The sequence below is a fragment of the Paramormyrops kingsleyae genome, chromosome 4 (assembly GCF_048594095.1).
Source record: "Paramormyrops kingsleyae isolate MSU_618 chromosome 4, PKINGS_0.4, whole genome shotgun sequence".
Taxonomy (NCBI): Eukaryota; Metazoa; Chordata; class Actinopteri; order Osteoglossiformes; family Mormyridae; genus Paramormyrops; species Paramormyrops kingsleyae.
Genome location: NC_132800.1, coordinates 43100861 through 43117360, shown reverse-complemented (window position 1 = coordinate 43117360; position 16500 = coordinate 43100861). Strand labels below are relative to the sequence as shown.

Here is a 16500-nt window from a genome sequence, read left to right as displayed (position 1 = left end):
TTAAAGCCCAATATCAATTCTGCCCCACAGTTGCACAAGAATGGCATTATTCCCTAATCTCCTTATCTACAGAAATCTTTCAATAACCCACAAGCCAAGAGGGAGTCTCACGGAACAGTGGGCGGCCCAACGCAGAGTAAGCAGCATCCTAACCCAGTTTTGGGCGTTCAGCCCCCCCTCACCATGAAAGACGTTCAGGTCAGACTAGGACAGGCTGGGCTGGGACAGAGAGTTTGTCGCCCTGAAGGTGCAAGATTTCTCTGCCAGACACACACACATATAGACACAGACACGCACACACACGCACACACACACACACACACACACACACATATAGACACACAGACACGCACACACAACTCTGCGGGCTCTCAGTGCTAGGCAAGCCCCTCTACATAATCATCAACATAATGTGTGTGTTTTGGGCTGGTTCAATCACATTTGCTGTTAAGGGAGAGGTATAGGTATTTTGTGCGTTTACACGCAAACATACACAGTCCATGTATTCATATCTCAGTGGGTACTGTCCATTCAGTTTTATAAAATGACAATCACATTTTTATTTTTATAAAATTTTTCCTTTTCCTTGTGGGGACTGAAAAATGCATAAAAAGTTATAGGTTTTTACCACATTCTAGGGATATCTGGTCCCCACAATGTAATAATTACAAAAATATGCATACACGCACGCACACAGACACACACACACAAACACACATTTGTATTTTTGTGGGGACTATCCATTAATTTCTTTGGGCAAATCCCTAATCCCAAAAATGACAACCTTAACCCCTACCCAGCCCTAGCTTAACCATAAGTAACCAAATAAATCTTTTGGAATTTTTAAATAGCTGAATTTCCCCTTATGGAGACCGAAAAAAATGGTCCCCACAACATAAAAATAACAGGTTTGTGACATTTGGTCCCCACAATATAAAGTATATCTGAGCCACACACACACATACACACCAGGAGGGAAATTGATCATGAAATGGCATCCTTCCGGGAGTAAGATACACGGGGTCATGTGACCCTAATCTGTGGGATTACGGGTTTACTGGGGACAGCACGTGCAATGCCCCTGCCCTCCCTCACAGGGCCACTGGGGGCTCTCTGAGCGGGAAGCACAGCCCCGCACATCTGTACACTACCTACTGTGGCCAGCAGTAGGCACTGGTAGACGGCGGCAGCCAGCTACGCTCAGTGGCCTCATGTCAGTGCAAACCCAGCTGAGGATGGGACTCAGCAGGGATCAGTTAAGCAGCCAATCACTGACAGTCTTTGCATCTCTGGAGACAATGGGGATTCTGTTCTGAATTAGACATAGTATCATGACACATTTGAGACAGATAAGTGGACTGCTCCCTTCCAGCACATGGGTAACAGGGTCTCTGCCCCAGCCTCTGACGCTGAGCCTAACCTCCACGATGATGGCCGTGGGAGCTGCGGGTCACATGAACACAGCCAGTGGCAACCAGAGCTGAGGCAGACAGCCCACTGGGAGCCAGCAGAGTGATGGACAAGGCTGGTACCAGCAAAGACCCCAGAGGCTGCAGGAGCCTCTCTGTTTCCCTGAGAAAAGCTTCTCTGAGGGGGTGTGGCTTTACTCACTCGCTCCTTCCCGGTTTGTGAGTGTGTGTGTGTGTGTGTATGTCTCTGTGTGTGCGTGTGTGTCTGTGAGTGTGAGTGAGCGAGCTAGCGACTGCCGGCATTTACATGACTGCACATGTGCGGCACAGACCCTGACGTGCCTCGCAGTGGACGGGGCGTGAGTAATTACTCCCTCAGCTGAAGGGGGGGGGGGGGGGCGTGGCCTCCGTATAACCTGTCAGCCTGGTTCACCGGCACGGGACAGAGCGGCAGAGCAGTGCCTCGACCGGCAGCCGCGCGGATACACCCAGCACTGCCACCACCACCACAGGAGGCACCCGGCTCACCTGCCTCACTCAGCCCAGGGAGGCTGCCCCTGGATGACCTGGGACTGCTGTAAGTCACCCCCTGGGGGGCGTCCACACCGGACTCCTGCTCTTCCTTTCTTTGGCTGTTTGATGCTCTCTCTCTCTCTCTCTCTCTCTCCTGAAGGCGGGAGGCATGGGGCTGTGTGACTTAGGCACTGCAGCCATTCCTCTGGGTCCCGGTCGGGTGGGATGGGAAACGTCTGTCCTGCGTGTCCCTGAGCTGCAGTGGCGAGCCGAACTTAGACGGGTCCTGGCTGCAACACTGACAGGGCAGATCAAACGGGGCTCGGCATCCGGCATGGGGATCGTCGGAAGCCCAAATCGCTAGCATGTGGCACTTATCACTTTGAAACGGTGTCTTCTGACTCCCACAGCCGGTGATCCCAGAGTGGCTGGGGAACACAGAGCTCCTTACTCCCATCTGGGGTCCCCTTGTCCCCAGGAGCCCAGCCTGAGGTCAGGGGCCGCTTTCAGTGCAGAGGAGCAGCAGCAGACCCCAGATGGCGGGAGGCTTGGTGCGGGCTTGTGTCTGCCTGTGGATCCTCACCACCGCAGACTGCAGGACCCCAGGTAAACCCTCGGGCACCTATAGGGGGAGCTGCGGTCCACCGGGGAGGGTCACAAGGTTCGGTTGAGGGAGCGGGCTGGCGGTGCAGGGGTTGCTAGGCGACACAAACACACTGAGAAACACTGACTGCACTAACTGAGGGCCACAAATCAAGCTTCGGAAAAGCCAGTTGCAGTCCGGTCTGCTCCTGCTGAGGGACGGGGGGGGCCACATGAAAGAAGGAGCCGCCGTCACACCTCAGTTACTGCAAGCAAAACTGGGGGGAGGGGGCGGTTTGGCGTTATTCTGCTCACAGCACACAGGGACTGCATACAGGTGGGGAGGGCTGGCACAGCACAGCAGACAACCGGCAGGACAGTGGCGGAGCGCCCCAACACGTTCCACCTGTCGGATGGTTATGTGAGTGAGGCACTCCCTCACACGGCATGTGGCAGGGTGCCGCCGAAAAGCTCTCCCGCGATTAGCTGGCCTTCACGTGCTGGGGCGGGGTCGCGGAGGGGGGCATGTCACACCCCACCACTGCACTTCAGACCTGCAGCTCCCCGGCCCAAGCGGGGCAGTCCACACTGGGAGAGCGTGCCAGCGAGGCAAACACCAGCAGGCAACGCCTTCCCAGGGCACAGGCATTTCCTTTTTCAGGAAGAAAACGATTTTCTCTGTTTTACAAGAGCTTTAATTAGGCTGTTTATGATTCAGCCATGCAATCGTTGCATGGCAGTCCTTCCTAGGGGTGATGTCTGACCCCCTCCTCATGGCATGACTGGGGCCTAAAGGTCACTCTAGCTGAGCTCAGTGGGGCTCTTTGCAGCTCACTGTACTTTGGACTTCACTTCCTCAATGTGGCCAGTGACACCATCCCAGCAGACTGCATGACATTTACACATAAATATTTGCATTGCCACCCTCACTACACCCTTCTCTCGTTGAGAGCTGAATGGCTAATGTAGCAGCAAGTCCCTCTGCTTCAGGGCTCCACCATCCATCTTCTGCTTGATCCGTAGTTAACTAATCGAACAGAAACGGTGCGACGTCGGCTCAGTCGGCAAAAAACCAAACTCGATTCCCCAGACAACTCCTTCCGTGAGATGGGCGGAATAGTGCTTATGGGCCCAGAATGTTGCACAATAGATAACTTGACTTGATGAGGCTCTGTTTGGAGTGTGTGGTTAGTGTGTGTGTGAGCTACAGGAAGCAAAAAGGAGAGCCCAAACAGCCAGCGAGCTAAGCTCACAGCCCGGGTGAATCCCAAAAGGCACATGGCCTGTTTTACAATAGAGGCATCTACCCAAGCATTAACACAGCAACACACACGATCACAATCAACCACATTACCCTGACAAATGTAACACAAAGTCCAGGCATCTCCTTGAACTGAGCAAATGAAGTGATCTGCATTAAAGGAACACAGAAATGAAGATAAAAGTACTTTGAAAATTAAATTTCAGAAGGATCTTTTCCCCTGGAGCCACAGACACAGCTGGGAATAGTCATGTCGCTGCCGCTTAGTGTTAAACAAAAGAAAGGCCCACGTCACACAGTGGAGGAGACCCGAGAGTATTCACATGCAGTTACACAGCACCCTGCTGAGTAAACACACCTGTGGAGAACAATCAGACTGTCTCTGCTTCCCTGAAGGTATTCGGTGGCCCTTTGCTGTGAGAGACGGGACCCACCTTGTTTTTGAAGTGGCTGTCGTGTGATCAGAGCGTGTGCTCCTCTGTCAGACATCCAGGTGACCTGCACCTTCGCTCAAGACTGCCTGCTTCCCTGCATCTTTGAACCTGCGAGTAGCGTCAATGTCTCCTGGCAGCAGCAGGAAGACCTATTCCTCACATTCAGGCTCGGCGCTGGCCCAGAGGAGCTGCTGCTGCCCAGTTATGCAGACCGGGCATCACTCTTTGAGGAGCAGGTCTCCCACGGCAACGCCTCCCTGCAGATCAAGCAAACGAGCACTCAGGATCGGGGCAGGTACCGCTGTACCGTGAGCACCGACCGGGCGGTTGAAGACACCATCGTCATCGTGAGGGTGGAAGGTGGGTCCCAGGGGAAACCCTACTATGGCCGGCTTGAAACAACATGGTCGTCTGTATCTGATTATCAAGTCCATAAACACAGCACGGAGCTCTGCCAATAACTCAGCTCAGAAGATATACACTATATATACCGTAAATATATAAATGACCGAAGATGACACATGCTGTTCCCTGTCACTTTGATCTCTGCCATGCTGTTTCCTGTCATGTTGACCCCAGTCATACTAATCCCTGAAATGCTGATCTTTGTAACACTGATCTCTGTAATGCTGATCCCTATCACGCTGATCCCGGTAACTCTGGTCTCTGTAATGCTGATCCCTGTCACGCTGATTTTGGTAAAACTGATATCTGTAATGCTGAATCCCAATCACGCTGATCCCAGTAACTCGGATCTCTGTAATGCTGATCCCCATTTCACTGTTCCCATGCCCCTCAGCCCCCCTCAGGTCACTGACTCTGGAGATTACCGGCGACTGTCGAGCAGTAAAGTGCTCTTCTCAGGATGTCTATCCTGCCCCACATCTGAGCTGGTCCACGGAGCCCTCACTGCAGCCGGAGCTACTCAGGCCCAGCACACACATGGCAGCTAACAAGCTGGGCCTCTACTCTGTGGAGAGCAGGCTGAATCGGCCTAAGACTGGCTCTGGCTACACCTACACGTGCACCATCAAGACATCCTATGGCAGCCAAACCTGGATGGCCTCACTGAGAGACACAGGTAGACCTTTTCCTTAGCCATGTACACTCACACCATGTACCTGAGGGAGATACAATCACATATGCTTGCCCCAATAAGACATACAGATACCTGTGTGCAGTCACATTTCAGTAAGACACTCTCATTCCGTTGACCTGAGTAAGTAATACACTCACACTCATGGGAGTTTTATGTACACAAAAATGTTCTGAGGGCAGAATAAAAAATGATTGGTTAAGAGAGATAACCAATCAGATAGTAGGAGAGGTGGGTTCAAACAACTAGAGGAGGTGGGACCAAGACCTCTGATTGGATGGTCCCTCCTCCACGAGTTGCTTGGACCCACTTCCTCTACAATCTGATTGGTTATCTCTCTGAACCAATCATTTTTTATTCTTCCCTCAGAACATTTTTGTCTAAGACTCCCATGAACTACACTCAGACCAGTGTACCTGTGAAAGATACAATTACACCAAACTCGTTCTCAATGACAGAAGTCAGTGCCTCGTCTGCAGAAGACAATTTCACCACATGGCAAAATGACTGACTGGCCATATCACAAGCGCCTTCTTCTCTCCCTAGAGATGAGGCCCACAGAGGGCACCCAGGTCACAATCCCCTGCACTGCCCCAAGAAACCTGCAGAACTTCACTCTCACCTGGAGCTTCACGAGGCAGAGGCAGCTCTCTATCATCCTCACGTATGACAGCTTGACCCGGCATGTCACCAACCACTGGGGCAAACGAGCCCATTTGGACCATAATTGGGCTAGTTCGGGAGATGGCTCACTGCACCTGCAGGACTTGGGCAGCTCAGCACAAACGGGGATGTATATCTGCATTATCTCCACGCCAAGGACCAAATATCTGACATACACCAGCGTCAATGTCAGCGCCATCTCAGGTATGGACATGTCAGCCAAAGGAATGGGGTCCTCTGCAACCCCACCCAAGGAAATCAGTGCAACCATCATCACAGGGATTCGAAGCTCATACTGTCAGCAGAAAAGGGCTGTAGGGGCAGAGCTCCAGTCCCCATTCTATGGTCTGATGTGTGACCTATCCACCGTAAACATGAACATGCCAGCTGTGCATAGCAGACAGGCAGCAGTATGGATGTCACCCGTCCGAGACGGAGGCCTGACGGCTCCAGCTGCCACACTGTACTCCGTGTGCCACAGGTGTGAGTGAGCCGGACGAGAGGGTGCAGAAAGGCAGGGAGTCCCGGCTCTGGCTCATCTGCATCGCCGTGGTGGCCGTCGCCCTCTGCGTCGGCGCCGTGTGGTGCGTCAAGAAGAAAGGTAACGCCAGAAAAGAGTGCACCTCAGATGCCCTGCTGCCGACAGGGAGAGTGCCAAACCGCACCCAGTGCATCTATTACATTAAGTGCAGAGGGGGGGAAACAAGGGACTGGAAGCAGGTGCTGCCATACCCAGGTCTGATTGCCAAGTTAGTCACCAATTAGCATTAAATCAGGCTCATAAAAGAGAAGGTGGCCCTTATGGTAACCACCTTGGCTAGATTCTCAATCCTGTTCCTGGGGGAGCCCCCGCCAGAATGTTTTCATTACAACCCACACTGCTTTCAACCTGCCACTTTTGATATTAGCCTATTAAGGACCATATAAGCCTGATTAAGGTAGGTTTGGAATGAAAACATTCTGGCAGGGGATTTCAGAACCACTGGACTAGAAGAGATATAAGTGTCTTGATTGTCATTAGTGTTTCAATCATTTGCCTGCGGGTGTCAGTCTAACATGTAAACCGGCAGTTTCCCGAAGTGTCTGGAAACGCTGAGACCCAAACACTGGACAGGCTAAGCAGACACTGGCATTTCTGATGCCTTCAAACCCGTCCAGTGCTTCACGGTGGCCCAACAGGCCATTAAGATGCTGTGTTGGGCTCAGGCAGCCGTGTCTGCAGCACATCAGGCCAGCGCATGCCGCGTGCCACCAGGCTGACGTGCTGCTGTCCATCCTTCATCCTCAGATGGTGATTCACACCCACCGGCCGAGACCACGGAGATGAGGCAGTTCACAGCAGGTGAGCACCACTGCCGGCTCGCCCTCGCACCTGTGATGTTGGAGCCCTTCACTGATCACTGACAGCATGTGTCCTCCCCTGCCACTCCCACTGACAGGTCACAGAGAAAACGGCACCCCCCAGGAAAGCAGTCCCTTGGCTGTGGCCTGAAACATTTCCAACAGGATAAAGTCACTGGGGAAGTTTCCAGCCTCCGCTCCCACGGACTTTACCCAAAACTTACCCAATGCCAGCCTCCCGCCTCCAGTGGGGCCCGTGGTGGACCGGCCTCTGACATGATGCAGCCACATCTGGGCTTCAAGCACTCTCTGTTACGGATGCTGGATGATGCTGCTTCCTGCTTCCATATTGTCTCACTCACACACTGACTGCTGTCTGTGCTGACTGTCTGTGTTGATTGCTGCCTGTGCTGACTGCCGTCTGTACTGACTGTCTCTGCTAGCTGCCATCTGTGCCTATGCTGACTGCTGCATGTGCTGACTGCCATCTGTGCTGACTGCCTGTGTTGACTTCTATCTGTGCCTGTGCTGACAGCCTATGCTGACAGCCTGTGCTGACTGCTATCTGTGCTGACAGCCTGTGCTGACTGCTATCTGTGTTGACTGTGCTGACTGCCGGATGTGCCTTTGCTGGTTCTGCCGAAGTCCATTGGGACACATAGCAAGGCTGTGGTGAATCTTCCCACAGGTAGTAATTGCATCTCCTAGCAGCTAAATATTCTGTGGACCTTAAAACATTCACTATATCACTGAGCGGACATTTGTACTGACACACTTTGGGGTGAGTTCCTGCAGTGTAGTTCACTAGCCGCCACACCAGCTGCTGCTCTAACAATGCCTCTGTCTGACTGAATGTCCATGTTTATGCTGCTTTTGGGGGACATTTCACTCCACGGGACTGGTTTTGCTGTAAATTTCTTCATAAGCTGAATGATTCATAAATTAAATAAATATTAGTATCCATGTCCTGGGGTTGTTTCTGAATTAATCACGAGTGACTGATTTATTAGACCAAAGTGGAAAATAAAATCATCACATCCTCTACAGCGAGGGAGGGCAACGCTGATCCTGGAATGCCAGTATCTAGCAGGATGTTCTACCTGATGTGTTACTATCTGCCCAAGATTTGGTGTGGTCCATCAGAGACCAGGTTGGGTACAAAATGTGCTGGATACTGGCACTCCAGCATCAGGGTTGCCTACATCCTGCTCTATAGTATTAAACCATCATGGCCTGCATGTGCTCACTTACTGAATTATCACAGCTTTCATTACATTCTAAGAGATCAATGTTTCACTAGAGTATTTCAAAATTTTCTCAATGGTGCAACAACAGATCCCTCCTGGGACTGAAGCCAGGAAACTTTAGACTGCAAACCCATGTCCTCACGCATTACACCTCCTCCCACTGCCCCTCTGGCCCTGGGATAAGCTGCCAATCCACATTCAACTAATAGCATTGCACATCAGGACAATAAAGGAAGTGTAACAGGTGGCACAGGCTCCCCTAAGCTGTTCACCACACCCCCTAAGCCATTTACCACGCCCTCTAAGCTGTGTACTACACCACATAAGCCATTTTCCACGCCCTCTAAGCTGTTTATCACACCCCCTAAGCCATTTACCACGCCCTCTAAGCTGTGTATTACGCCACATAAGCCATTTGCCACACCCTCTAAGCTGTTTATCACACCCCCTAGGCCATTTACCACACCCTCTAAGTTGTGTATTACACCACATAAGCCATTTGCCACGCCCTCTAAGCTGTTTATCACACCCCCTAGGCCATTTACCACACCCTCTAAGCTGTGTACTACACCACATAAGCCATTTGCAACACCACCTACGCTGTTTACCACACCCACTAGATATTTACCACGCCCCCTATGCTGTTTATCACACCCCCTAAGCCGTTTGCCACACCCCCCAAACTGTTTATCACACCCCCAAGCTGTTTATCACACCCCCTAAGCCATTTGCCACACCCCTCAAGCTGTTTATCACATTCCCTAAGCCATTTGCCATGCCGCCTGTTCCACTGCTTACAGACAGGATATCTAAATCTAAATCTAAAGGCACATGTGCACTTCACCTGCACACTCTGTCGCTTGATCGTTCACCCGACAGCCATAGGAGAGGCACTGAGTTGTATAGCTATCACATTATTTGCTGAATAATTGTCATTGGCTCCAGGAGTCTGACTATAGTGTTCTCACAATGCTGCTCGACGGCAGTCACAAAAACATGAAACCCGAGAAGCTTCGTTAATGCTCCTTGTCATACACAATGCTTATCTCACCCCCTTCACACGCGAGGGAACTGTAAAATTAACACAAATTAAGTATGATGCAAAATATTGGCCTTGTATGATGCAAGTAAAAAGCAAAAAAAAAAAAAAAAACTGGAAAATTGTGAGCACATACATACATACATAGTTGATTAAGGACCACCTGTGTACAATTAAAGTATCACATGATCTGTCACATGACGTCTGTATTAACAGATCTTGTGAAAAACCCCTGACTCTGCAACACCACTAAGCAAGCAACATGAAGACCAAGGCAGCCTCCAAACAGGTCAGAGACAAAGCTGTGGAGATGTACACGGTGCTCACAGAAAGTCTTGGGACACTTGCTTAAGTCAGGAAAAATATTGCAAGTGTACTGGTTTCCCCTTAAACCACTCCAGTGTAGCTTTAGCAATATGATTAGGATCATTGTCCTGCTGGAATCATTACTTCATTCCTTTGTTGACTAAAAACCATCAGTATTTTTAAGTAAACCATTAATTTCAAGTATTAATAAATCAAAACTCAAACTATAGTTTTGAGTTAAAAAGTTCATTGGTAAGCAATCTCATTGGGTGCTTTTTAATTAGTACCCCCTAACAATAGTATAAAACACCAAACATCTGTGTTTAATATCCCTTTCGCAGTCAATGTTAATTGTAATTAACAGCAAAATGGGAAGAAAAGAACTGAATGCGCCATGAGACCAGCAAATGGTGGCTCAACAAAGTATTGATTATGGAGGGTGAATACCTATGCCTGCTGTGTAAGTAAAATGGTGCTGACGCCGCAAAAATCCATATTAATTCCTGGTTGTAATGTAACAAAACAGGAAAAACACCAAGGGGGTGAATACTTTTGCAAGGCACTGGACATCATATGAAATGAAAGATTTATGCTGGATTTTCCCTTTGAACTCAAGGCATCACTTCTAAATATCTAGCAAAATGTGTGGAATATAATATTTTAAGTATTTCAACAACAGCTACTGTACTATGAATATTGCTACTCTGAGACACTGTAGCAGGATGATTCCTCACCTGCTTACTCTGCCCTCTGTTTAACCATGTGACCTGGGTATACCTGAAGATGTTACCCACTTTGCAAGTTACAAGCTGCACCAAATCAGGTGATCCACTGGGGGGAGATGTTGTTCATTCCTTCTATGACAGTGTTTCTCAACCCAGTCCTCAGCAAACCCCAGCCAGTCCATGTTTTTGCTTCCTCTCAGCTCCTAGCGCACCTGTACCAGCTATTCGGTGTTCCTGATTGGCTGGGAGCTGGGAGGGAGCAAAACACTGGTTGAGAAACACTGTTCTATGACAACAGAGACCAGCTCAAGTTCAAAGACTTTTGCTGTGCTAACCAGATAGAGCTATTTTCATAATTCATAATTTTATTTTCGGGGTGTATAGAATATATTTACTGTGGTAGACTGGCAACCTGCCCTGGGTGTACCCCGCCTCTCACCCGAAGATGCTGGGATTGGCTCCAGCTTCTCTGCGACCCAGATGGATTAAGCGGTGTAGATAATGGATGGATGGATTGAATAGATTTACATGTTTCTGAAACACTTTATTTTTCTCACACTGCACATCTCTGTTCACTTTGTTTATGCCCTGTTTGAAATGCCCTGTTACAGTTCTAAGCTTCAGACTAGTGTGCTCTGATTGGTTAGCTTGCCCAACACGTTCCACCCCTGTCTAGCAGTCTGCAGACAAATCCTTGCAGGTAGGCAGCCAATAACATTTGTGTTACGAGGTGACCACACCACGTCATGGAAGTAAGGGCTGGAATTCCAACAAGACATTGCAGACAGATTAAAGAAGAGTGGTTTCTATGGTAAGAGTTATTCCCTTTGGCATGTATTTTTGGCCATAAGACTTTCCAGACCAATTACAGTCACATAAAGCTATATAACACACTAAAGGAAAGAGGGGAAACCAGAAAAGCACATTAGGGCTCTTTGACGGGGCACATTGACATTCTGACTGAATTCGGTCAGGCTTCAGCATTGAGGCATGTGCAACTGTTTTTCCAGCACAGAAATGGACAGCAAAGTGTTTTATGAAAGTGGAGGGTAAGTCAGCAGCATAACTCCACTCACATGCTCTGTATCACATACAGTATATGAAGAGAGAGATGAGAAACATACAGGTGTGAATTTTTTTTTTTTTTAAATATACAACACATATGGTGTGATGGGGTGCTGCTGAATGGTTATGTAAAAGTTGTTATCCCTTGATAAAGAAATTAACCAGTGATACATTTCATATTAAGTAACTTATAAATGTGTTCTCCTTGAGACCTGTGTGTCCTGCTCCGCTGACTTGAGCCAATAGATCCTTCACCCCTGGGCAGCGTGGACTCCCAGGACCCCTACAAAGCGGGCAGCAGTGTGGGTACTGTGGGTAACCTCTTGGGCCACTCCTGCACCTGCGGGGGGATGGACCATGACACTGACACGGCCAGGTAAGGCCACATCCAGCACCAGCAGTGACCTTACATTACAAGAGAGCATGCAAGAGGCAGCATCATACACCTCAATCCGATACACCTCATGTTCACCTCAATCCACAATCACTCATATTCACCAGCAGGTACAAAAATGCACCCTTATATGTGATGTGTCTTATTTATACGTCTATAGCTGTGGAGTGTGATGGGGGAATAACCCTCTTCTCAGTGTGTGTGTATCAGTGGGCTGTGGGTGACAGTGCAGAGGGTGACAGTGCAGAGGGTGACAGTGCTGAGGGTGACAGTGCTGAAGGTGATGGTGCAGCACCTCATTCAGGTACAGGCCTGAGGGGACCCCATCCCCCCCACCCTCACCCACGGCCGGCACACCCGGCTGACGTGCTTTTTCAGTGAAATTAATCTCATAGTGTTACTGCATATATAATTATAGCAAACAGAAGTGCAACAGTGAAATCTGCCTGCAAATGTCTGTCTTCCTCTGCAGCTGTAGGAAGATCACTGCTGCTGTGAACCAGTGCTCTCCTCTCTATGGTTACACTTCGCAGACTGTTGGGGTTGATGCTAAAGGAATCAGGCCAGGTAGCAGTGAGTCTCAATATCTCCATCATCTTTGCTCTTATCGCGTCAACCACCAAAAAATAAAATCTGACACTGATGTCACAGGGATAAATTTGCAACATGAACAAATAGACAGGAAAATAGGTGAACAAAGGAAATGCACACTGCGCCTCATTCCAGAAACCAAGAAGAGGCCTTCACATGGACAGCTGGATGTCAGACAGCTACGAAGGATATTTACATTCCCAGGAGGCCACAGTGCCAAAATGAAGACATTCACCTCATTAATGGATGAAAAAGCTTCTCTGAGGAGGAAGTATTCCAAAGTCACATTTCTGTGGCCAAAAGCCGTCAAGGACATGATGTGGCACCTGGAAATGACCAAGTGGACTGGACTGCAGTAGACATCGCTCCGCCCATCGTTGTCATCATGCAGAAACCAGACTGCATCCTTCATCAGCACAGACAGTTTCTATCCTCATACTCCTCTGTTTCACAAAGACTAGATAAAGGCACCGGCTGCCTTCCATCTTCAGACTGGAGACAGTCCCAACAGGACCACACCACCCTCAGCTGGTCATCATAAAGAATTGCATATCACTGTAATCTGTTCCGATCTTTTCAGTGAATGCTGTTTTGTCTTTTTCTGAAATCCTCTTCGGAAACCTTCTCGGTTGCATTACTAGTTCAGCTGGACTGAAGTAAGTTTCAGTAATGGAACAGCTTTACTGTCACAGTCTAAAATTACTTCCTGTAACTCACTCAGTCAGTCACACTTCAAAGAGTTCCAGTCTGGACTGTGAACTGGCCGTAAACAGGCATAAACAAGTATAATATGAGGTCACCCAGACGACCCATTCAAAAGCATTTTTAAAGCATTAAGGATTGGTTAGAAAGACAGAATGTCACTGGGACCCTGTCTTTTAATTTAATTATTATAATTTAAGTAAAATGCTTTTGAGTGTTACAGAAATCAAGTTGAACTGGAAAGGAAAGTGCTGCACCTTAGTAATCATTCATGTAGCTGTTCAAACAGCCATGTGCAGGAATCCTGTGTGCATGCAGGTGTGTGTGTTGTGGGGGGGGGGGGGTAGGTTTACATTAAATTAAACATTAAAATTAAATTTTCAGATCCCCACAATAGTCTGTGAAAGCAATCAAAAAAGTAAAAATGCCAAAAGTCTCGTATTTTGTTTGGTTACTTATGGTGAAGTTTAGGGCTGGGTAGGGCTGGGTGGGGCTGGGTGGGGCTGGGTGGGGCTGGCCGTTAGATATTGTATCACAGCTGACTTCAGCAGCTGGGAATTGAAATCCTTTAACACAGCTTTCAAGCAAAACAAAATAAAACAATAATACATATGACTGGTAACAAGCCCAGAGAATGCAATTTAATGATTACTATTAACTACAACTGGGTTTGGATCACAATGTACTTTTTCTATAGAGTCACTAACATGTCATTCATGGATTAAAAAAAAGGTTTTGAAAAATATAGGCATAAAAATGTAGAGTGCAAACAAAAAACAACATCTGTACATCAAATCCAACACATGGTTATACAGACACCACACTGACATTCGAACGTCATGCAGCACAGTACAATTCTCTCCCTGGGGGCTTAAAAAGCTGTAGTGCATGAGCAAAGTTAGAGAAATAGTGCCCTCTGCTGGCTGAGTTACAGTGCCATGAAAAGTACTGGTCCTCTTCCTCATTTACTAGTACTGCACATTTTTTACACTGATCGTTTTCAGTTCTTCATGCTAAATCTAATATTAAATAAAAGAAGCCTGAATGACCAATTAACAAACATTTGACATGATTTCTCCCATTCCCCTTATAATACACACACACACACATACATATACACTATATTGCCAAAACTATTGGGACACCCCTCAAAATTATTGAATTCAGGTGTCACAATCACTTCCATAGTCACAGCTGTATAAAATCAAGCACTGATGCAGGCAGGTTGCTTCTACAAACATTCGCGAAAGAATGGGTCACTCTCAGGAACTCAGTGAATTCAAGCATGGTACCGTTATAGAATGCCACCTGTGCAATAAGCCCATTCGTGAAATTTCCTCATTACGAAATATTCCACGCTTAGTGGTATTATAACAAAGTGGAAGCAACTGGGAACAACAGTGACTCAGCCATGAAGTGGTAGGACACATAAAACCACAGAGTGGGGACAATGCATGCTGAGGCGCACAGTGTGCAGAACTGTCTGCAGAGTCATTAGCTACAGACCTCCAAACTTCGTGTGTAGAGAACTTCATGGAATGGGTTCCCATGGCCAAGCAGCTGCATCCAAGTCTTACATCAACAAGTGCAATGCAAATCATCGGATGCAGTGGTGTAAAGCACACCGCCACTGGACTCTAGAGCGGTAGAGATGCGTTCTCTGAAGCAATGAATCACGCTTCTCTGTCTGGTAATCTGATAGACAAGTCTGGGTTTGGCGGTTGCCAGGAGAACGGTACTTGCCTGACTGCATTATGCCAAGTGTAAAGTTTGGTGGAGGGGGGATTATGGTGTGGGGTTGTTTTTCAGGGGTTGGGCTTGGCCCCTTAGTTCCAGTGAAAGGAACTCTTAATGCTGCATCATTCAAAGCCATTTTGGCCAATTTCATGCTCCCAAATTTGTGGGAACAGTTTGGGGATGGCCCCTTCCTGATCCAACATGACTGTACACCAGTGCACAAAGCAAGGTCCATAAGGACATGGATGAGCGAGTCTGGTGTGGAGGAACTTGACTGGCCTGCACTGAGCCCTGACATCAACCCAACAGAACACCTTTGGGATGAATTAGAGTGGAGACTGAAGAGGACACTGAAACTACAATCAGAGTGTTTCTCTAGCAGCAGCTTAAACTACCAACGGACGCCGTGAATAACATCACTTTCCACTGGGTCCACCGTGGCCGGAAGAGGCACAACGGCCAATATCCTAGACCCATCGTCGCCAAGTTTGAACACTTCAAGCAGAAGTAACTAGTGAAGAGCCAAGACAAAGAGCTGAAAGGAACCGACTACAGCATTAACAACCAATTCCCGAAAAAAATCCTTGATCGCCGTAGATCCCTGTTTTCCATCTGGAAAAAATTAATCGCCGAGGGATCCCTGGCTGTCATCACGGTGGATAAACTTTATGTGAACGGTCTGTGTGAACTGTGTAGAGACCTGGGGATCATCCCTTGGCTTTACTGAAATCCCCTCTTTCCCAAGAGGACCCCCAGACTAAGGTAACACGGTGCAGCTTAATAAGCACAACTTAAGGACATGCAATATCCTAACGCAGACCTCGCACTCTTATGGTTTTGGTCACAGTCTGTAGATGTTTGAACATATTTCTCAACCCACTACCCCCCAACCCCTATGTTCAGGATTGCCCCGCCGTTGTCATAGCTGCTGTTGTTGTTATAGTTGTAGCTGTAGTTATCATTACTACCATTTCATGGACACTTAATAATACTCTGCCTGAAATCAATGTAATATATTTAACATGTACACACACGCTCACACACACACACACACACACTTTATGTATACTGTACATACATATTTATATATTGCGTAGCTCACTGGGTCAGAGATGTACTTGAAGTTGTGAGTTCAAATCCCATGACCAGCAGAGTAATCATAGCACCCAACTGTTCTTGGAACGCAGGCTAACCCTGCTGCCTGATCTTCCGTTGCTCTAGACAAAAGTGTCTAAATAAGCGTAAATATATTTCATTCAGCTTATTTAATATATGTGAAATAGTGAAAGTGATTAGTTGTCATTGTTGGCACACCACAACAGAATGTGTCCTCTGCATTTAGCCCATATGTAACATAGCAGGGCACAGCTAATTCAGCGCCCGGGGAGCAGTGCT

General features: G+C 48.1%; 1 protein-coding gene across 1 annotated transcript; it reads left to right on the top strand.

Annotated features, from left to right (window-relative positions):
* Window positions 1–1832: 1832 nt before the first annotated feature.
* hhla2b.1 (HERV-H LTR-associating 2b, tandem duplicate 1) lies at window positions 1833–8264 on the top strand. Its single transcript, XM_072711419.1, has 8 exons — window positions 1833–1986; window positions 2333–2528; window positions 4251–4559; window positions 4999–5280; window positions 5842–6162; window positions 6440–6559; window positions 7247–7300; window positions 7398–8264. The coding sequence occupies exons 2-8, from the start codon at window positions 2459–2461 to the stop codon at window positions 7448–7450; spliced, it is 1209 nt and encodes a 402-aa protein (XP_072567520.1). The 5' UTR covers window positions 1833–1986; window positions 2333–2458; the 3' UTR covers window positions 7451–8264.
* The last annotated feature ends 8236 nt before the right edge of the window (window positions 8265–16500 follow it).

Coding starts and splice junctions, on each gene's coding strand:
- hhla2b.1 (XM_072711419.1), top strand. CDS start 2,459: ATGGCGGGAGGCTTGGTGCGGGCTTGTGTCTGCCTGTGGATCCTCACC. Junction 4,560..4,998: donor CGTCATCGTGAGGGTGGAAG/GTGGGTCCCAGG, acceptor CATGCCCCTCAG/CCCCCCTCAGGTCACTGACT. Junction 5,281..5,841: donor GGCCTCACTGAGAGACACAG/GTAGACCTTTTC, acceptor TTCTCTCCCTAG/AGATGAGGCCCACAGAGGGC.